Raw genomic sequence first — 23,203 nt, 5'->3', positions numbered from 1 at the left:
CCAGTGGTTTTCAACCAGTGTGCCTTGAATGATGGTCAGGTGTGCCGTGCGCAACGCTGCCCTCTGTCTCTCTTTCCTTCCTTCTTTTATTTGATGCCCTCTCATGTCTCTGCCTCCCAAAGGCTTGTGCAGCTATTTATTGCAGCAGCCCTGGCTATAAGCTCCGCAGGCAGGGCCGGATTTAGATGAAGAGAGGCCCTAGGCTACTCTACTTGTGAGGCCCCTCCCCATCCCCCACCCTCACAACTACTGTAGACGAAAATGGAAGAGTGTTATAAACACTCCTGGAAGTAGTTCCCATGTCTTGTTCCTCTCTAAGGAATCAAGTTCAGCCTTCATGGCATTTAACCATGGCTCAGCACCCTCTGAGGTTAAACTTTCAACCTCTTGGAAGCTTGAAGGTTCCCAAACCTTCTCTGAGTTACTAACAACAGCTGTATCTGCTGTGACTGTTTTAGCAAACTCTCCAGCATACCTTTTGGGTGGTTTACCCTTTGTGGCCCTTTCAGATCTGCATACTATACACAAGTCTTCCATGCTAGGCTTCTCCTCTTTAGGAGAATGGTGGGCAGGCCTGTGTGTAATAGGTGCTGGGTCTGAGTTGCCCTGCCCTCACATGAAGTCTTAGGTTTACAATTTTGGGAGAGGGGGCTAAGGAGGAGAGAGAGGAAGTGGGATTCTCCTAAGCTTATGGGGGAAGAAGAGAATGGTGGGTAAAGTCCCTTACAAATATGGAAATGCAGTGAGCTTAAAGAGGTAGAGATGTATTTTTGGAGTTCAGCATTCAGTGCATTGAATGAAAGCTAATGCAGTGACTGAGCTCTGAACTGGGGATGCTTCTGGTTCAAATGCTATCTCAGTGATCAACTACAGTGGTACCTTGGGTTACAGATGCTTCAGGTTACAGACTCTACTAACCCAGAAATAGTACCTTGGGTTAAGAACTTTGCTTCAGGATGAGAACAGAAATCGTGCGGCGGCAGCGGGAGGCCCCTTTAGCTAAAGTGGTGCTTCAGGTTAAGAACAGTTTCAGGTTAAGAACAGGTCCGTCTCCAGAATGAATTAAGTTCTTAACCCGAGGTACCACTGTACTGGGTAGTATTAGGCAAACCTCTATCTGTCTCCCTTTCCTCACTCCCTGAATAGTATGTGCTGTATAAATGCAGATAAATTATAACACACCTATGAATGTTACTAGGAATTAATGCCACTTTACAACTTTTATGTCAATATCATGTAATTTGCAGGTTTTACATGCTATCATAGCACAGCACCGAAAAAGAACATCAGAATTGTTGTTTAGGTCAATCATTTATGTATTCCAGCCTTTCCTAAAAATACATAATGCTGCATGTCATTTGATGTTTGAGTTAGGCTAGAATTAGAAAGGTGAAAGCAAAGCAACAGTTTGTGCTCTATTGTTCAGAGTCATGACCTGTGCAGTTGTCTGTATGGACCTTCTTCCCAAAAGGTATGCTGGTCTGTGACTGAAATAAAGTTTGATACTGATACTCCCGAAAGGTATTTGAGACTGTGCTTCTAAATGGTCCTACAGGGCAAGCTAGATGTGACATTACTCATGTCTCGTTTACATTAAGGTTACCAGATTTTTTTCAATGAATCCGGGGACACTTCTCAACTTCAATGGATTTTGTATGGGGACTGATTTGTAAATCTGGGGACTGTCCCCGGGAAACAGGGACGTCTGGTAACCTTAGTTTACATAGAGGAAAGTGGGGATGGGGGAATCTAGACCATAACACTGGACGCGGAAGAGTGGCTCTTTGACCCATCCAAATTGAGTTCCTTTGTGTTGGCTACTTGCAAAGGGTGGAGAACTCTTATTGGCACTTTGCGGATGTAGCTTTGTAGCTTAAAAAAAAAATACTTAGGGTGCACAAGATTTTTCTCTGGCTGTAATACTTTTCATAGGTTTGATCTTCTTGCAGTCCATGGGACTCTCAAGAGGCTCCTCCATGGGACTCTCAGGAGGAGACTCTTGAGAAAGTCTCATGGACTGCAAGAAGATCAAACCTATCCATTCTTAAGGAAATCAGCCCTGAGTGCTCACTGGAAGGACAGATCCTGAAGCTGAGGCTCCAATACTTTGGCCACCTCATGAGAAGAGAAGACTCCCTGGAAAAGACCCTGATGTTGGGAAAGATTGAGAGCACAAGGAGAAGGGGATGACAGAGGACGAGATGGTTGGATAGTGTTCTCGAAGCTACCAGCATGAGTCTGACCAAACTGCGGGAGGCAGTGGAAGACAGAAGTGCCTGGCGTGCTCTGGTCCATGGGGTCACAAAGAGTCGGACATGACTAAATGACTAAACAACAAATACTTTTCATATTTGGAAGTAGAAACTGCTGGCTCTTTCTCTACATGGCTGTGGAGTCTTTTCTCTGCTTGACAAATTAAAAATGTAAGATATTTGGTCATGCATCCCTGCAATTAACATGTGTCCTGGGATGCAAGGACATTGATTTGTGTGATATAACTTCTCTGCAGGGGAGATGGTTTGTTTGTTTGAGAATGACAATTTATCATGGGGATTAAATAATGTTTTGAAAAAAGCACGACATATTTATTGTCAATCCTGTTTACGCCATGCTGTCACAGCAGCCGTTATATCCCAGTTTATGCATTTCTATGCTGGCACAGCAAGTATTAGGCTTCTAGGTCATTAGGGATTTTCAAGAGATAATTTGGATGTAGCAGAAAGGAAAAGGGGAAAAAACATTTAAAAAAACAACAACTTTATTTTTCAGTTTCTGAAAATATAACAAATACCCATATAGCCCCAAGAAGTATTCCATGCATAAACAATATAAATGATGCAGTCAGACATTAAGTAGGTTTGTGTAATAGTTTTGAGTTTATTACAGTGGTATCTCGGGTTAAGTACTTAATTCGTTCCAGAGGTCCGTTCTTAGCTTGAAACTGTTCTTAACCTGAAGCACCACTTTAGCTAATAGTGCCTCCTGCTGCCGCCACGCCGCCGGAGCATGATTTCTGTTCTCATCCTGAAGCAAAGTTCTTAACCTGAAGCACTATTTTTGGTTTAGCGGAGTCTGTAACCTGAAGTGTATGTAACCTGAAGCTTATGTAACCCGAGGTATATCAGTTAAGTGTCTTCTACTCTATTCTAACAGATTGTCCCAGTGAGCTGTTGGTAGCTGGTAGCAAAGGAACAACATTGTCATTTCCTGAATAAACATGTACCATGCAGTTTCAGCATCTTATTTGTGTTTCAGTTGGTAGAACATGAGGGTTGTGGGTTCGATTCCCACGTTGGGCATACGATTCCTGCATTGCAGCGGATTGGACTAGATGACTTTTGCGGTCCCTTCCAACTCTACAATTCTATGATTCTTGGTGCTCTAAGATACAGTACTTTGTTGATTTCTCCATAAGAGCTGTGTTCCATAGTCCATCCCACCATGCCTCTAGAGTTAAGTTAGTAACTGTTTTCCAATATTGTGCTAACATATTCCTAGCTGCAGACATGGAAAAGATTAGTAGGTCCTTAAACAGTAGATTATTGTTGGCATCTATTAACATATTTGGGGCGCGGGTGGCGCTGTGGGTTAAACCACATAGCGTAGGCCTTGCCGATCAGAAGATCGGCGGTTCGAATCCCCGCAACGGGGTTAGCCACCGTTGCTCGGTCCCTGCTCCTGCCAACCTAGCAGTTCGAAAGCACGTCAAAGTGCAAGTAGATAAATAGGTACCACTCCGGCGGGAAGGTAAACGGTGTTTCTGTGTCCTGCTCTGGTTTGCCAGAAGCAGCTTAGCCATTGACTGTATGTCAGCTTCCTCGGCCAATAAAGCGAGGTGAGCGCTGCAACCCCAGAGTCAGCCACGACTGGACCTAATGGTCAGGGGTCCCTTTACCTTTATTAACATATTTAATAAAGTGAGCCTCAGATCAGGTTGTATCACCTGTCCTGTTAGAAGAAACTTATTCAAAGACCATTTTCTGAAATCATTGTACTGGTTTGCAATCCCATCACTTACAGAGATATAAACCTAAGAGTTAACATCCTCTCAAACATAAAGGACTTGAAGGAGAACTTAACCTGTGGCATTTCACAGGTATAAAATGCCAGCTGGGAATTCTTTTAAAACTGCTTTTCCTCACTTCAGTTGACACTCACTTTAAAAAGAAAGAACAGAACCTGGGTCAGAAGGTACAGAAGTGTTTGAGCACACATTAACAAGTAAGCTAGATGTTATTACTAAGGTTGAAATTGAGAAAAAACATACGGGATACAAAGCTTTACAAGAAAGTATGTTGCAGTGTTATGGAATGTTTTCAGATTTACTAGGAACACAATATATTCCAGATTTTTTCTACTGAGCAGAGTGAACTCTCAGTGAGAAGATTGTGCTACAAAAGCTTGTGGTGGTTACAATGTGCAGAGAAAGAAATAATTGACCTTTTAGCGTTCAGCCAGGTACACAAGCTCAATAGCAGAAACTGCCGTGGAATTTGGCTGACCTCAGCGTAAAAAAATGTTTCCTAAACAAACATCTGAGTGAAAACTGAAGGCGTCTGTGGGAAGAAACTAGAAGATTTCTTAGGAGTGATTGCATCAGTACCTGGCTCACACTTAGTGCTGCTGCCTGATTGCCAAACCATTATGAGGTATAGGGCAGTTGGACACCTATTAGGTCTTTTAAAACGTTCTCAACTTGGCTTGAGTTGGTTACAGATCACTTTCTTGTTTTCCTCAAGGACTGCTACACAATGGCAGTTACAGTTCATTTTAGTAGTTTGTATTGTGAACTGATCTTCACATTTAGTTGATTTCTGTGGGGATGTTATTAAGCAATGCTTAAATGAGGGCAGTCTAGAGAGACTTCCTAATATGTACACACATGTTGTCCTAAGAGGGCTTAACTTTGGTTGAATCATGCCCAATTTTTATCCAGTGCTGGGAAGTCCCGGGTCAATTTATGTTGAAGTTGGCCAATGTGGGGTTGTAGTGGATAGATTGATGAAGATAGATGTTGACCCAGTGTATGGCAGATTGTAAAAAAGGCAAATTGCATGCTAGGAATCCTTAGGGATGGAACTGAAAATAAAACTCATGGTATTGTAATGGTATTATAGAAACCTATGGAGTAACCATAGTTGAAATACTTCTGGTTCCCTTATCTCAAAGAGATTATAGAGTCGGAAAAGCTTCAGAAAAGGGAACCAAAACGATCAAGAGGATGGAGAAAATGCCCCATGAAGATTGCTGCTTTGGGGATTTTTTTTGGGGAGGGGACTAGCCCAACCTCCCGCATTGCAGGAATCTCTACTAGATCATACATGGCAGATGACTACCCAACCTCTGCTTAAAAACCTCCCAAGGAAGGAGAGTCCACCACCACTTGTAGGAGTCTATTCCACTGTCAAACAGCTCTTACTGTCAGAAAGTTCTTTTTGATTTAACTGTTACAAAACCCCCATAAATTAGTACAGTTTTATCAACCCCATATTGTAGTGTGGGGGAGGGGAAATGGTGGTTTGTCTAATTAGGAATACAGTGGTACCTCAGGTTAAGTACTTAATTCGTTCCGAAGGTCCGTACCTAACCTGAAACTGTTCTTAACCTGAAGCACCACTTTAGCTAATGGGGCCTCCTGCCGCTGCTGCGCCACCGGAGCACGATTTCTGCTCTCATCCTGAAGCAAAGTTCTTAACCCGAGGTAATATTTCTGGGTTAGCGGAGTCTGTAACCTGAAGCGTATGTAACCCGAGGTACCACTGTATAGGAAGCTGCCTTACAGCAGGCCAGACTTAAGAGCAAAGCATGTGTGCTGCCACTTAGCTACAGTCCCTCTCATAGAAAGGATTTCATATTTCATTGAAACCTAAGCTTAGATCTCTTAATTCAGAGTCCAGAATTCCCACTAATTGAGGCTATAATAGGCATACGATTCGAACAAGGGTCCTCCGAGCTCAGCCAACCAGCTCTATGTTCATTTTAGATGTGATTGCATATTTGGCACTGTGATTCTCAACTACATTTTCTCTTGAACAGATGTCTAGTATTAGTAGGAACAACATTTAGTACCAGACAGGATTAAGAATGTGCTTCCAATTCTGGATTTTGTGTGTGTGTGCGCACACACACACACACACACGCACATGCCGACAGTGAAACTGAAAATCTGACTATCAAAGATAAGCATGAATTGTCAGTCATGTATAGAATCTGCTTGCCACATGTTGAGAGACCTGTTCCACTATACCAAAGGCTGCTGAGTAGGTAGATGGGAAGGGGGAAGCTCTCTGGTAATATTCCAGGAATAGAGAGCCACATATAAACATGGCATCATTTGGTGAAGCAGAACAAAAAGTGAAAGACAAATATTTTCAAACTAGCTTTGGAGAAGTTCTGCTTTTATAGGTTTTTCTTGTTTATGTTCACTGCTGTTTAATCTTTAACTGCTTTTTATTGTAATGCTGCAATTGTTTGCATGGTTTTATCCTTTTATATATTAGTTTTAAATTTTATAAGATGCTTTAAAGCACTCTTTGAGGAGGAAGGGTAGAAATCTGTTATTCAGTGGAGAGGATACAAGGCCGATCTCAGAATTATAAGTTACAGTATTGTGTATTATTTTATTTTACTTTATTTGTAGGCCTTGTAACGCCTAGGATAAAGCAGTTTTACATAACAGGAAAGGCAATTTCAGCCTAGACAAGGCATGACAGCTCTAGTCAAGTACCGTATTTTTCGCACCATAGGGCGCACCGGACCATAGGGCGCACCCAGTTTTTAGGGGGGGAATTCAAGGAAAAAAATCTCCCCCCCCCCGCAGCCCCAAAGAGCAGGGTACAGGCTGCACACAACCTCTCCCTGCCGGAGGGGTTGCGTGCAGCTATGGATCAAGCCAAGGCAGCGAGCGGGATGGATCCCACTCACTGTTTTGGCTTCCCCTTTAGCCCCGTGCAGCCTCTCCTTGGCGGAGGGGTTGCGCGCAGCTATGGATCAAGCCAAGGCAGCGAGCGGGATGGATTCTGCTCGCTGTTTGGGTTCCCCTTTAGCCCCGTGCAGCCTCTCCCGGGAGGGAGAGGCTGCGTGGGGCTAAAGAATCCATAGCCCCGTGCAGCCTCTCACAAAATGTCTGGGGCATGTTCCACAGGGGGGGATGCACTGGGACAACCGATCTCGGTGATCACGGGTAGGAGGAGGAGTTACGCTAAGACCAGACCATGTCATTACAGAGGAGGCAGGTTTAGTCGTTGTCTGAGGACTATCCCTGCCTCCGGGTCTGGTCCTGACCGGATGGATACTAGAATCAGCAAGGGATACCCACATGACCTGAAGGTGCTGCTGTGCAATGCCAGGTCAATGATTCATAAGACCACTGCCATCCATGACTTGATCATGGATGGAGGATTTGACCTGGCATGTGTAACAGAGACTTGGTTGGATGAAGCAGATGGGCCTGTCCTTGCCGCTGCTTGTCCACCAGATTTCTCTTACACACAGCAACCCAGGTCATGTGGGCGGGGAGGGGGGGTTGCAGTGATTTTTAGGAAGTCATTAGTTTGCACCAGGCGTCCTATTGGGAAGACCCAGTTTTCTGAGTGCATGTTCTGGAAGTTGGGCAATAGGGGCAGTACAGGATTCCTACTGGTGTACCGACCTCCCCGCTGCACCAAGGATTCCCTGCCCGAGCTGCTTCAGGTCGTGGCGGATGTTCTCCTGGAGACACCTAGCTTGGTCGTCCTAGGGGATTTTAACATCCATGCCGACACGACCTTACAAGGGGCCGCTCGGGACTTCGTGGAAAGCATGGCCTCCATGGGGCTGTCCCTGAATAAGTCTGGCCCAACCCATAGCCGTGGACATGCCTTGGACCTGGTGTTTACCTCTATGGATGTTGGTGATCTGACACTAAGTAAAAGCGAAATGAAAGAAGTGCCATGGTCAGATCACTTCCTGGTGCAACTGGACTTCTCTGCGACCCATCCCCTCTGCAGGGAGGTGGGACCAATTCGGATGGTCCGCCCCCGCCACTTAATGGATCCAAATGGTTTCCAGAGAGTGGTAGGGGATGCTTTATCCCATGTTGATGGCCTTTCAGCTGATTCCCTGGTGGCCCGCTGGAATGTGGAGTTAACCAGGGCTATTGACTGTTTGGCTCCGAAGCGCCCTCTCCGATTGCATGGAGCCTGGACAGCCCCGTGGTTTTCCACGGATCTGAGGGCAATGAAACAATCGTTGAGACGGCTAGAGCGCCGGTGGCGGATAACTCATTCCGAATCTGACTGGACACAGGTTAGAGCTCAACGTCAAGCCTACCAAGTGGCGATAGCGACGGCGAAGAAGAATTTCTTCACCGCCTCTATTGCATCTGCAGAAAACAGCAGCAGGAGACTTTTTCAGGTGGTTCACAATTTAGCGGAACCACCTGCAACATCGGGGCCCAGTACGGGCCACATGTTCTCCTGCAATGATTTTGCAAAGTTTTTTGCAGATAAAATCGCTCAGATTCGGGAAGAAGTAGACTCCACCGTGGGAGCAGGGCCGGGGCGGGAGAGTGCTAGAGCTCTGTCTAGTCAAGTTGAGTGGGATCAATTCCAATCTGTTACCTCCGAGGATGTGGACAGGCTGCTTGGACGAGTGAAACCAACCACCTGTCTCCTGGATCCTTGCCCATCCTGGCTTATAAAAGCTAGCCGGGAAGGACTGGGCAATGGGCTTCGTGGGGTGGTGAATGCTTCCCTCCGTGAGGGAGCCTTCCCAGACCCGCTGAAAGAGGCGGTTATTAAACCGCTTCTTAAAAAACCATCTTTAGATGCAGCCACGATGGCCAACTATCGCCCAGTCTCAAATCTTCCATTCCTGGGCAAGGTGATTGAGCGAGCGGTTGCCGAACAACTCCAGGCACGCCTGGAAGAAGCGGACCATTTGGATCCCTTCCAGTCGGGATTCAGGCCTCATCATGGGACTGAAACTGCCTTGGTCGCACTGGTTGATGATCTCCAGCGGGCTAGGGACAAAGGTGAGAGCTGTTTCCTAGATCTGCTGGATCTCTCAGCGGCGTTCGATACCATCGACCATAGCATCCTTCTGGACCGTCTTGAGGGGCTGGGAGCTGGGGGCACTGTTATACAGTGGTTCCGCTCCTTCCTCCTGGGCCGTGTTCAGAAAGTGGTGGTGGGGGATGAGTGTTCAGACCCCTGGGCTCTCACTTGTGGGGTGCCTCTGGGTTCTGTCCTCTCCCCCATGCTTTTCAACATTTACATGCGGCCGCTGGGAGAGATCATCAGGAGGTTTGGGCTGGGTGTTCATCAGTATGCGGATGATACCCAGCTCTACCTCTCTTTTAAATCAGAACCAGTGAAGGCGGTGAAGGTCCTGTGTGAGTGTCTGGACGCGGTTGGAGGATGGATGGCGGCTAACAGATTGAGGTTGAATCCTGACAAGACAGAAGTACTGTTTTTGGGGGACAGGAGGCGGGCAGGTGTGGAGGATTCCCTGGTCCTGAATGGGGTAACTTTGCCCCTGAAGGACCAGGTGCGCAGCCTGGGAGTCATTTTGGACTCACAGCTGTCCATGGAGGCACAGGTCAAATCTGTGTCCAGGGCAGCTGTTTACCAGCTCCATCGGGTACGTAGGCTGAGACCCTATCTGCCTGCGGACTGTCTCGCCAGAGTGGTGCATGCTCTGGTTATCTCCCGCTTGGACTACTGCAATGCACTCTACGTGGGGCTACCTTTGAAGGTGACTCGGAAACTACAACTAATCCAGAATGCAGCAGCTAGACTGGTGACTGGGAGCGGCCGCCGAGACCATATAACACCGGTCTTGAAAGACCTGCATTGGCTCCCAGTACGTTTCCGAGCACAATTCAAAGTGTTGGTGCTGACCTTTAAAGCCCTAAACGGCCTCGGTCCAGTATACCTGAAGGAGCGTCTCCACCCCCATCATTCTGCCCGGACGCTGAGGTCCAGCGCCGAGGGCCTTCTGGCGGTTCCCTCATTGCGAGAAGCAAAGCTACAAGGAACCAGGCAGAGGGCCTTCTCGGTAGTGGCGCCCGCCCTGTGGAACGCCCTTCCAGCAGATGTCAAAACGATAAACAACTACCTGACATTCAGGAAACATCTTAAGGCAGCCCTGTTCAGGGAAGTTTTTAATGTGTGATATTTTATTGTATTTTTGGTTTTTATGGAAGCCGCCCAGAGTGGCTGGGGAGGCCCAGCCAGATGGGCGGGGTATAAATAAATTATTATTATTATTATTATTATTATTATTATTATTATTATTAATATGGATCAAGCCAAGGCAGCGAGCGGGATGGATTCCGCTCGCTGTTTTGGCTTCCCCTTTAGCAAGCAGAGAGTAGGAAGGAATGAGATAGGGTTTAGGTTATGTTTTAGGTTTTAGGTTATGTTATGTCTTAATAGGTCATGTTATATTCTGGATTTTATGTTTTTATAGATTATGTTTGAATAGGATGAGAGTGTCGGAGATACGTGCAAATGTATATGTGAACCCGGTCTTTGGGTGGGTGTTTGATTTTCGTTGTTGTGTATACTGTGTATATACGGACAATGACAATAAATTTATCTATCTATCTATCTATGTATCTGTGCAGCCTCTCCTTGGCGGAGGGGTTGCGCAGGGCTTTCCTGGCTTTACTGGGAGGTGGGGGGATTCCCTCACCTCTCCCAAAAGCCCGCAGAAGCCGTGCAACCCCTTTAAAGAGATCGCGGCTTCTCCTGGCTTTCCTGGGAAGTGGGGGGATTCCCCCGCCTCCCGCAAAACCGGCAGAAGCTGCGCGCACTTTAAAAGGGCTGCACGGCTTCTCCTGGCTTTCCTGGGAGGTGGGGGGATTCCCCCACCTCCCACAAAACCGGCAGAAGCCGCGCACACTTTAAAAGGGCTGCACGGCTTCTCCTGGCTTCCTGGGAGGTGGGGGGATTCCCCCACCTCCCGCAAAACCGGCAGAAGCCGTGCGCACTTTAAAAGGGCTGCACGGCTTCTCCTGGCTTTTCTGGGAGGTGAGGGGATTCCCTCACCTCTCGCAAAAGCCCGCAGAAACCGCGCAATCCCTTTAAAGAGATCGCGGCTTCTCCTGGCTTTTCTGGGAGGTGGGAGAAGGGTCTGATGCCGCCAGTCAGTCCCTTCTCCCTCCTGTGGAAAAGCCCGCAAGAGCGCACAGAGCTTGTGTGCGGCTCTTGGGGGCTTTTCCCGCCTGCCTCCCCCCTGCATTCGTTCCATAGGACGCACACACATTTTCCCTTGCTTTTTAGGAGGGAAAAAGTGCGCCCTATGGTGCGAAAAATACGGTAATTCCTTGTTTTAATTATGAGAGGTATCATCGTTCTCCCTACACACTTTGAGTTTTATCAAGGATTTGTGAAAAAACAAAAATAGTGGACAAAAAAGGCTGGGGTTTTGAGCAACTTACTTGATTTTGCTATTATTTCTCTTTGGATTATATCCAGTGCTAGTTGGAGAGGACTTGATGAAGTTAATAGACATATCTAACTTGTGTCCATTAATTTCAGATGGGTTTACTCTGAGTAGAAGTTAGTTGGTAACAAGCCACTGTAATTAAAAGGGCAAGAAAAATGAATGTGGTAAGCTAAGACCTGGATCACACTTGCATGTACAGTGGTACCTTGGTTTAAGAACAGCTTAGTTTATAAACAACTTGGATTAAGAACGCTGCAAACCCAGAAGTAGGTGTTTTGGTTTGTGAACTTTGCATTGGAATAAGACCATGTTTCGCTTCCTGTTGAGTGTGTTCCATTTGTAAACTGAGTCCCCCGCTTCTATGGGAAAGCATGCCTTGGTTTAAAAATACTTTGGTTTAAGAATGGACTTCAGGAATGGATTAAGTTCGTAAACCAAGGTACCACTGTACAGTGGTACCTCTAGTTGTGGACACGATCCATTCCAGGGTGCCATCCACACCCCGAAAAGTCCACAACTAGAGCAGCACTTCTGCGCAAGCACGGAGTGCGATAGAGAACTTATGTGCGTGTGCTTCTGCGCATGCGTCAAAACCTGGAAGTATACAATTCCGGGTTTGCCACATTTGCAAGCAGAAAAGATGCAACATGAACCTAACGCAACATGAGTTATGACTGTATATGGCTAAGTTTGGACATCACACAAATCTGTTTGTTATTAAAATTGTATACCACTCTTCATCCATAGATCTCAGGGCAGTTCACAACATAAAAATACAAGATCAAAACACAAATACATAATAACAACCAGAACAAAAGAAATCACACTAGTTTATTGTGATAACAATGAGTGTATCCTCCTCCTGGGCTCACACAAACTCCCTCTTCTATTCCCTTACAATGGGAGGAGTTTGGAAGTTTTGGCTTCTCCTTTTTTTTTAACCACAGTTTAGTGTGTTGTCTGGGACTGGAACTATGGTTAACCTTAACTATGGTTATTTCACAAAACCAGTTCCAGTAACTCTGGTTTGATTCTGGCTTTCCGAAATTAACCACAGTTTATTGATCTGGATGATATAACAAACCATGGTTCAACAAAACCAAAAACATTCAGACTCCTCGTACTGGTTGCCTGGGAGGAAAAAAGGGCAAGGGAGAACTGGGAAGAGGCTAGGTTTGCTTATGTCTTATTAAACCATAGTTTAGCATGAGGCAGTAACTTGGTAATAACTCAATTTGTGAATGAGCTACTAGATCTACCAACACCAACAGAATTCCTTTATTGTCAGTTCCAGTGCAAATGCATTTCACGCATGTACATGTAAGAGGCATTTCACGCATTAGTGTCTAGTAGCAATCCAGTGAGGGGGAGGCAAATGAGGCGCATGTACATGTAAATGAGGGTGCTTGCTTCCAAGAGTGGAAGGAAGCAATGATGATCCCAGTAACAAAAAAACCGTGTGGAGGAAAAACCCTGTTCACTGGGCGGTGTTTTGTGTGTGTAAGATGTCTGTGGCCATGATCCAATCAAAACGAAGCATTTTAAAGCCGTGATATTAAAGGAGAAAGCTGAAGATATGCTTTAGTGTTTCACATTGAAATCCATGGGGCTTGCATGCTTGACTTTGGCTGGGTTCATCTTAGGACCACTATAGCTCTCTTCAGGTGTCCAAAGTGAATACGCGAAGAAGGCAGCGAAGATGTATATGTTCATGACTCCATTCCCGGTGGGGACCTTCATGCTTTGAGAAGGGAAGGTTTGAAGGAGGCTTCCCCTGAACACTGTTGGGTACCCAGCAATATCCGGCTTCCCTGATTGTACAGAGGCTTGTAGGTAGTACATTTATCCAAATGCGCTGGGAATCCCCCTTCATACTGTCCCATTCAATGTGGGAGATTCAGGGCAATGGGGGTGTGGTGATGGTTGTGGCAAATGTTGCTTGAATGTGCAAGCAAGACTTCATTGGCCAAGGATCATCTAAGCATTGCAACTGCATTTTTTGCAGGTTTTTTTTTAAAAGTTTGTTATTATTTTTTGTAGCGGGTTCCTAATAATGCACTGCTGACCAAATGATAAATATAGTAGCAGTTACTCTTCTTTTCTACAAAGGAAGTTTGGCAGCCACAATAATGAGACCACTTCTAATAATGGAAATATTTAGATATAAAGATATAAATGGCTATCTAAATGTTTATTAATACATTAGAGAATGAGGAAAGAATGTAATCGTGGTGAGGGAATGGAGGATTAAGAGAATATAAAATGTCTTTGGTTTATGTTGGTGAACTTAAGTCGTCTAGACATAAATATCATTGGAAATGCAACCTAAGTCTAGCCATCCTAACAACAGTTACTATTTTGATTTAAATGGTATAAATCTTTCAAATCTGGTAAAAAAATTCTCCTGAAGATTTTAGCATTGCATTTCCTTGGAGGATTTTACTAAAACGTTCCTGTGTGGATCCATGACTTTACACTGATTATCTTTGAATGCTGAAATGCGTCTAATGGAACATTAGCAAACTATAGTGCAAGGAAGCTGTATTACTACATGGGAACGTGTCGTTCATTTGCCAGAGGTGTATTTAGGGAGTATTGGGTGCCGAGCCTCGGAGGCGCCACAAGGGATGCCACAACTATTTATAATGGAGCACGAGAATCGGGGTGGGGGCACCAAATTTTGGTGTTTCACAGAATGCAACTGAAATTTGAGACCTCAAGTCCCACCACCGTATTTGCCCAATGACAGCAGAACACCCCTGTTTTGGACTTGGCTGCAGTTCAGCCAGGTCCAAATATGGGCGGAACAGTTTTCATTAGTACAGTAAGGATCCTGAAGTGCCCCCCTAAATGGCATTATGATTTAAATGCACAACAACTTCATTGGGTGGGCAAAACTCTAGTTCTTTTCCACTTCTTTCCCTCTCCCTCTCTATGTCAGCTCACCTCCTAGGATTGGCTAAAGGTTTAAGTCTACTCATGTATGAGCAACTGCAGGTGATGCAAACATCTCACCTGAACTGAGGAACTGGTAAATTTTTGTCACACTGCAGTGTGATGAAGAAATGCCAGAAAACTGGCTTTTATACACTGGACCAGCAAATGCTTTTTTATTATTAATGGGTGTTTCAGTAAATTGCAAGGAAGCATGATGTGACAGAATTGTTTAGTTGCATTCTATCAACCCCCAGAGTAGGAAAGCAAATTGGAGAGCAATTTTGACTGGGAAAACAGCTGACAGAAGAAGAGTTCAGCAAACACCCCCATCTGCTCCGTCATGCTCACAACCTTCTAAGGCTGCTTTTCATTTTTTTAAAAATGGAGACTAGTTACAGGCTTCTGTGCTTAACTTCTGGTTTTGGTCTTCAGAAACTGGTTCAGTTTCAGGGCAACTCCAAGCCATAAACCAGTGCCCAAGCCATAAAAATTGTGCAACTCATGCTGTGGTAAATGAGCCTGATGTAGCTGATTGTTTATCAGGAGTTTGAAGCTGGGAGGCGCCACCTTTTTCAAAACATTTTAAAAATCAGTCTTCATGTTTTATGTAGAGTGTGGTTTGATATTTATTACAGTGGTACCTCGGGTTAAGAACTTAATTCGTTCTGGAGGTCCGTTCTTAACCTGATGGGGCCTCCCACTGCTGCTGTGCCACCCCTGTGCGATTTCTGTTCTCATCCTGAAGCAAAGTTCTTAACCCGAGGTACTATTTCTGGGTTAGCGGAGTCTGTAACCTGAAGTGTCTGTAACCTGAAGCGTCTGTAACCCGAGGTACCACTGTAATGTGATTCTATTAGTTGTTGTTTTTGTTATTTTGAGATCATCACTGTACAAAGATGGAAATAGAGTTCTATTTAAAGTGACTGCTTCTAAGGACTTGGGCCAGAAAAAGATGTATAATACTTTTCAAGTTTTAAGTCATAGCATTTCTTCTAAATGTTGGCGCACGCTCTCATTCCAGACATTAGAAAAAATATTCTGGTGCCTCTATAGGGCAAGCTCACCTTTGTTTTCTGAATGATGCCGCCACCTTAACCTCAGCTGACTTTTTCCTCTATAGGATGCAATTTGCTCTTCCTGTCAGATTAATCCTTTTGGTATAAGCTGAACAGAAATACCAATCTACAGAGTTTCGGAAGCCCGAATAAATAGAAATGTCATGTGCAGGAAAAGGCTATTTCCAGCTCAGCTTTTGTTCTCGTTTTTTGTTTTTCTCAAGAGTAAACGAAACTCTTTGGGCTTTGCAGATATTTAAAGTCACAGATGAATGCCTTCTGAGCAGCCCATTTGACTCTCTCCCATAGAACAGTTCTGGATTAAATGGGCTGTGGATGGAAGTTTAAGCTGCTTAACGAAATTAGAAATATTCAAGCATCAGAAACATAAGTACCAATAGTTCAGAATTTTGTTCTGGGCATCTTGGTGCATTCTTTCATTATCTTGGCCTTAAAAGCCCTCCCCAGCCTCCATAACTCTGTAGAACTATTACATTTGTGCAACACTGCACTTTTGGCACTCTTGTTTGTTATTCATCACTCCTTCCTAACTACCATGCGCTTTTATCTATGCAAAAATCTTCCATTCTCTTCCTTGAATTCCTCCTCATGCCCCACAGCAGATGCTTAATATCCACTGGGAGCTAAAAGTCTCAAGCATATCATTTTATTTCTGTGGTGCAGTGGGACAGCGTGTCTTACTGTTAACCAGAGGGTTGGTGGTTCAAGCCCACCCAAGGATGACTGTGGACAGGATTCCTGCATCACGGGGACCCTCAAGGTCCCTTCAAACCGATTCTACAATCATTTTGTTTGCTTTTGGTGTCATACACTAGGAAAAGCACTGCATATGGCTGTTGCAACTGTTTCGATTTTGGTCTCATCCTCTTAATCTCTCCCGTCTATTGGAAATGAGAGGAGAAAGCTAAAATGAGCTTCAAGTATCTGTCAGGGTGCATTAACTGTTTCCAGATTTAAATTCCTTTAAAAGCTAGGCCAGTTGCTACTTACTTGACCTTTGACTCAGCTCCTCTTAAGGTGCACTGATTTTTGCACCAGCCTCTTTTCCTGGAATATATCATGAGAACAGTTTATAGTGTTACAAGCCTTGATTGGAAGTCTATGTTTGATGCTGCACTCCAAAGTTTGATACAGTGGTACCTCAGGTTAAGAACTTAATTCATTCCAGAGGTCCGTTCTCAACCTGAAACTGTTCTTAACCTGAAGCACCACTTTAGCTAATGGGGCCTCCTGCTGCTGCTGCACCGCCGGAGCACGATTTCTGTTCTCATCCTGAAGCAAAGTTCTTAACCCGAGGTACTATTTCTGGGTTAGCGGAGTCTGTAACCTGAAGTGTATGTAACCTGAAGCGTCTGTAACCCCAGGTACCACTGTATAGGCAGGCAGTAGTAGTAGTAGTTGTTTCACCTGTAGATTAATTGGGTGTCTTTGAGGGAATAATTGAGAACTTGCAAAATAAGAACCGTTTCTCCTGGTGACGGAGACACTGGAAATTACTAAGTGTTTGGAGGGATTTGAAAAGATTGTCACTAAAAACCTGGTGTGAATGGGTTTCGACACTTGCTTCAGTTAAAGAGCTGTTGTACAAACTGAAAGGGTCCAGAGAACTAACAAGCTTTGACTTGTTTTATGGTACATAGCATAGCTTTATTGCATACATCCAATTGGGGGATCATGGAAGGCTTTGGAGAGACCTGCTTGAAATGACTGCAATAAAATTTCAGCCCTTATAGTGTAACTATTCAGTAGAGCACCTTAGGGTTGGGGTTTGAGCCCCATGTTGGATGAAAGATTCCAGCATTGCAGGGGTTTGACTAGATGCCTCTCATGGTTCCTTCCAATGCTACATGATTCTGTGAATACACCACCATCACTGCCTAACACTTAAAATTCATTGTTCTATGCAACTGATTTTTTATTACCATTGTTTTCTTGGTATTTTTGTATGGTTGTTTGTTGCAAGGTTTTTAATTGTCTTTTTAAAAAGAAGAGCTCACTTTTCTTATGATGTTCAGATTTGTTGGCGGGGAGAGTTTCTGCCTCTTAATTGAAATCGTGCCTTCCCCATCTGGTAGATTTGTGTTGTGGAGCTGGGGCTCAGTGGTGTAGTGGTACAGTGGTACCTCGCAAGACGAATGCCTCGCAAGACGGAAAACCCGCAAGACGAAAGGGTTTTCTGTTTTGGAGGCGCTTCGCAAGACGAATTTCCCTATGGGCTTGATTCGCAAGAAGAAAGCCCATAGGGAAATCTCCGGGGACCTCTTTTAAATGCTGGTGGTGGGGAGCAAAGCCTTTTCCCCCCTCCGGCCTTCAGAAGAGGTCCAGGAAGGCCGGCGGGGGCCGAAAGGCTTTGCTCCCCACCGCCAGCATTTTAAAAGCAGTCCGGGATAGCAGGGAAGCGCTTCCCGCTATCGCGGACGGCTTTTGAAGGCAGGCGGGGGGGGGAGCAAAGACTTTCGCCCCCCGCCCGCCTTCAGAAGAGGTCCAGGACCTCTTCTGAAGGCGGGCGGGGGGCAAAAGTCTTTGTCCCCCCTGCCTGCCTTCCCAGGGGCTTTTACATCGCCCCGGACAGCGGAGAAGTCCTCCGCTGTCCCGGGCGATTTTAAAATGCCGCCCGCCAGCATTTTTAAAATGCTGGGGGTGGGAAGAAAAGCCCTTGCCCCCCCCCCCCAGCCTTCAGAAGAGGTCGGGGGACAGACTGTCCCCGGACCTGGTCTGAAGGCGGTTTCCATAGGAACGCATTAATTGATTTTCAATGCATTCCTATGGGAAACCGTGCATCGCAAGACGAAAAACTCGCAAGAAGAAAAAACTTGCAGAACGAATTAATTTCGTCTTGCGAGGCAGCACTGTAATTTTAAGTGCAGATAGCGGCAGTCCCCATAGCCATGTTCCCAAGGCGAACTCATAGCCGTGCCCAACAGAAGTGAACAGAATGCTGGCAGCTCTGTGTGTGTGTGTGTGTGTGTGTGTGTGTGTGTGTATCTATATCAGGCTTCCTCAACCTCAGCCCTCCAGATGTTTTGGGACTACAATTCCCATCATCCCTGACCACTGGTCCTGCTAGCTAGGGATCATGGGAGTTGTAGGCCAAAAACATCTGGAGGGCCGAGGTTGAGGAAGCCTGATCTAGATCTATATATAAACATATATACTTGCCACTGAAGAGAAGCACTGCAGCACATAGTATGATACCCAAATCATTAGGACAGGCTGTCTATTGTAGAATAAAAAGTGCAAAAGTGTTAGGGTGTTGAACCCTACCCCATAGGGTTGTTATGAGGGCAAAGAGGGTTGCTCCTCTCTCAGGTATATTGCTGTGGTGCTCTCAAAAATAAATGTCCTCACTCCTTCTGTGGAAAAAGACCTGGAACTGTATTTTCCCTGTTCTTTCTTCACAACACCACTGCTTGGGAGAGCTACACTTCAAGTGCTGAAGGAGAATTTGGCTCTTGAAGCAAGTTTGCAAGAGCTGCTGAGAAAGACTCAGTTTTCAAGTGGGCAGCTGGAACCCTCTGAGCCTGCAGATCTGCTAATGGGTAAGCCACCCAAAATGGTAGGTTACCAGCCAGCCTACCTGCCCATCAGGTGGTTTGAGGCAGCTTCTGGAGAAACAAGAAGAAATGGTGGCTTCTGGGAAAATCTTGCTTCTGCTGATCTAAAAAAAACTGCTGCAAAGCACATACCTAATGACCTCCATTAAGACCACATTGCTCAGTTATCAAACTGTCAGGAGCTTATTTTAATATGAATTCAATTGTAGACCAAATCTATAATAATCATGTGCTCCCCCTCCCCCTTCTCTCTTTCCAACAGGATTATTTTTACCCGGGATATTTGGGTGAGTTGCAGTGATAACCCTTTGCTTCGTACTATTTTGTTGTCACTTTCTAGGCACAGTTAATATCTGCCCCAAAATGTGCCATGTAACAGAGCACATCTCTTTATCTTAAAAGAGATCAAGTTGCTGATTCTTCTTTTTCAAAAAGAGGCACATTTTATTTGCATACAATTACAAAGTAATACAGTTATAATGACAGGCTATTATTCTGAGAATTGTGACCCTTCAAAATCTGACTATTACCCTATTAAATTTGTGTGGAACATGTAAACATTAGAATCTTCAGAAAACTATATTCTGTCTTGAGTAAATTCTTCAGATTCCCCTCCTCCCAAACTAGATTAATCACAGGTCCTAATAAACTTTAGCACCATTGCGACATCTGCATTTCAAAGCAACAATATATTTTGACAAAATTAATAACGTTTATAGAATTTAAATTGTGTTTTTTCTAATAAGGCAGTTGTAGTCTAAATAGAACAAACAAGCAGACATGCTGCATAGAATACCAGGAAATTAGAAGTTAGTTAATATGCCAACTTGCTTAACGATAATGTTTGTTTTTGTTCTTCAGGATGTATTAAGAGGTATGGGTCACCATATACAAGAAATCCAAATTTCCACACATGTGTGCATAGTAAGTATTTTTCATATTTCTATGTTACTAAAGGAATACAGTATTGTTGGTTGTCGGCTTAGGTGAAGAGCAAGTGAAGTCCATGTGAATATTGCCCAGTGCTCCTTATAATTCTTCCCTTCAGACTTCTACATTGCTCCATTGGATAAAATATTGCCAGTATTTGGATTTCATAATAAAATATGGTTATGGTGGACAATGATATAGTGGAGAAGGAACATGGAAGAGTGAAGCTCTGGTACTTTTTTGTCATTAGTGATGGCATCATCTGCTGGAGCAAGCTTCATCACTTGTGTAAGATCTGCCAGGATTCGACGACGGCTCTTCTCTGCATGTGATCCCTTTGTGAGATAGGCTAGGATCAGCTGGCCCAGTATTACCCAGTGAACAAAAATTTCCGCAGCATGCTAATCACTGCACCAACTTTTGCCAGCTTGCTTTGCTATAACGCGGGTGGCGCTGTGGTCTAAACCACTGAGCCTCTCTTGGGCTTGCTGATTGGAAAGTCGGCGGTTCGAATCCCCACGACGGAGTGAGCTCCCATTGCTCTGTCCCAGCTTCTGCCAACCTAGCAGTTTGAAAGCATGCCAGTGCAAGTAGATAAATAGGTGCCGCTGTGGCGGGAAAGTAAACAGTGTTTCCATGCGCTTTGGCACTCATCACGGTGTTCTGTTGCACCAGTAGTGGTTTAGTCATGCTGGCCACATGACCCAGAAATCTGTCTGTGGAAAAACACCAGCTCCCTTGGCCTGAAGCGAGATGAGCGCCACAATCCCATAGTTGCCTTTTACTGGACTTAACCATCCAGGGGTCCTTTACCTTTTTTTTACCTTTCTATAACAGTTGGGTATAAAACCATGTTTTGCTGCTTTGTAGTATATAGATAGAATGGATCAAGAGACCTATCTGTGTAGGTCTCTTTGGGGAGGTTACTATGGGGACTGTCAAGATAAGTTCATGCGCTTCAAAATTCCACACTGTGCCATAGGTGACAGGAATAAGTCTAACCTCCCTCCCACCTCCCCAAAAAACCCCTCTCTCCATCTCCTTCCCCCATTCTTCTGTGGTCCAAGTATGAGGAACTATTAGGTAACCTCTAAGTTCTGATTTTTCAGTTCAGCACAGTTTAGCATTGGACCTGAGGAGGACAACAAGCGGAAGTTCAATGGTGCAGCCAAGAGTGCTTGCACTATAGCAGAACTGTTTTGCTGAATGGAGTCCATAGTGATTCAAATATCATCTTACCTTGCAATGGTGCCTAGTCTCCATCCAGTGTAACACCATTGCAAGAAGTTCTTGGGGCTTAAGAAACAAGAAGGGACTCACTGACTTCCTTGCATTACACTGGATGGAGTTGAGGCACCACTGCAAGGTAAATTGAGGGAGAGGCTTCTGATTATTGGAGTGCTGCTGGGCCCTCCAGCATCACAGTGGAGGGCATACACGCAAAATCCCAATGTACTTAAATAAAGTTGTTAATATACAAATAAATAAATAAATTAAATTGCCAAATTTCTGTGGATATTGGGAGGCCAGAACCAGCCTGTAGGGCACAAGTTTTCTACCCCTGATATACAGAATTGTAGCCTAAGTGTCTTATTACAATCTGGTTAAACATGCCATGTAATCCTGTCAAACGTAGGGAGTCTTTCACTAAATGACATTGCAGCTTACGCTTCATTTTATCTTTCAAGATCAGAACCCATTAACATTGTGAAAGATTCACCTAAAAGTTAACAGATGTGGCTGTAACTTAATTCTGGGATTAATATGCAAAATCTCAGCAATTGCTGCCTACAAAACCCATTTTTATTCAATGCAGAATAACCCTTTTTGCAGTGATTTTAGAACTGCTCTGCTATCCGTGCTCAGTCGTGTGGTTGTGCTACAAAGTTCCAGCTGCAGGTTTTTTTGTGGTCGCCATTTAGTATCTGTAGCAGTGACAGCTCTTCCTCCATTCATTGCCACTGCCATCTACCACCATGGATTGGGCCCAGGGGGAGAGTGTAGATAAGTAATACGGCAGATGCAGAGCTGAGTTGACTTGGGCTGTTATGCTGACCTGAAACCAGACTATGTGTGGCCAGGTGGGCTTTTGGGCCTGAGAGGACAGTAAGAGGAGGTGATGAGAAGTGGTTAGCTTCTACATTAAAAAAAATACCATCACAATCATACCATACCTCCTTGTTAGTGTTAGAAACTCAGATATATAAGCTAGGTGCCAAATGGCTCCTTTAACTAGGGTTACAGTCACCAAAACGTAATGCCTAGTTGCCATTTTGGTTCCAGATGACTTGAAAGTTGTATTTTTCAATATGACTTTTTGGTTCCTGACACAGTTTTCTACTGTTGTCCATCTTTGCAACCTGTAAATTTTTTTTGCTAGACAGTGTGACATGCTTAGGGGGACAGAGTGCCTGGCTCTAATTGAAGAGGTTGGCAAGCATTGTAAATATATACATCTTAATACTTCAGATGGGAAGGAAAAATAGAACACACTAGGTTCTATTTTTCTATTGCGATGAAAGAAATCAACAAATTATTTGTATGCTAGGCAGATGGCATGGTGGGGGCTGCGCCATTTGCCCGACGCAATTGCTGCTTGTATTGAGCCAATGGTGAACTGCTGCAGAAGCTCTGCTAGTGCCATCTTGGTAGTCAAGATAACCCCACAATTAACTGGTAGTAGTTGTAACCATGAGGTCATATATGCTTATATTCACCTGCTTTGATATGAGCTAATTGGCTTGCTTTGATGTTATCCTTATCTGTGGGCTTGGGGGTGCTGGGCTCTGAGCCCAGAAAGGAGAGCTATCTGTAAGATGTGGCTCTCTTTGCCACCTACGCTCTTATCAGGCCAGGTGAAGTGATGGGGAGTCCTGGCCAAAGTGATACATGCTGCTTTGTGTATAAAGAATGTATGAACATTTGCTTGGGTGCGGGCAAGCCATCTCCTTGCTGTAGTATCTGTCCTGTGTTTCTAAAGGCTGGGAGACTTGGCAGGCTGATTTGCTGTAAGTCTACACCTAGCACTAGAACTTGATCACTCTGATGTTTTTGGCATCCTTCTTTGGTATCCCTGCACCCAAACGCTCCCATGAGCCGTCCTGCAGTTCAGGGCATTGCTTCATATTGAGATGGGAAACAATGAGGTGGCAGTGAGGTCAGTGCAGTGCAGATGTGCTGGCTAGAGTGCTGGCATGTTTGCACTGCACTGACCTCACTGTTGCCTTCCTCCTCCCGCCTTTCCATTGTGATATACAACAGCAGCAGAGATCA

General features: G+C 44.8%; 1 protein-coding gene and 1 long non-coding RNA gene across 2 annotated transcripts in view; both read left to right on the top strand.

Annotated features, from left to right (window-relative positions):
- GAS6 (growth arrest specific 6) overlaps positions 1–23,203 on the top strand; it is a 52,022-nt gene that overhangs the window by 3,506 nt on the left and 25,313 nt on the right. The window contains exons 3-4 of the mRNA XM_081198462.1: positions 19,263–19,287; positions 19,862–19,924. Of these exons, the coding sequence (XP_081054588.1) occupies positions 19,263–19,287; positions 19,862–19,924 (88 nt within the window). The remainder of the gene's footprint in view (positions 1–19,262; positions 19,288–19,861; positions 19,925–23,203) is intronic.
- LOC308589495 lies at positions 16,226–18,389 on the top strand. Its single transcript, XR_014009322.1, has 3 exons — positions 16,226–16,582; positions 16,833–17,549; positions 18,290–18,389. It is a non-coding gene; the product is annotated as an uncharacterized lncRNA (long non-coding RNA).

The sequence above is a fragment of the Podarcis bocagei genome (genome assembly GCF_964188305.1).
Source record: "Podarcis bocagei genome assembly, chromosome: 6".
NCBI lineage: Eukaryota > Metazoa > Chordata > Lepidosauria > Squamata > Lacertidae > Podarcis > Podarcis bocagei.
Note: the sequence above shows the minus strand (reverse complement) of the source record. Positions and strands in the feature narration are given on the sequence as shown.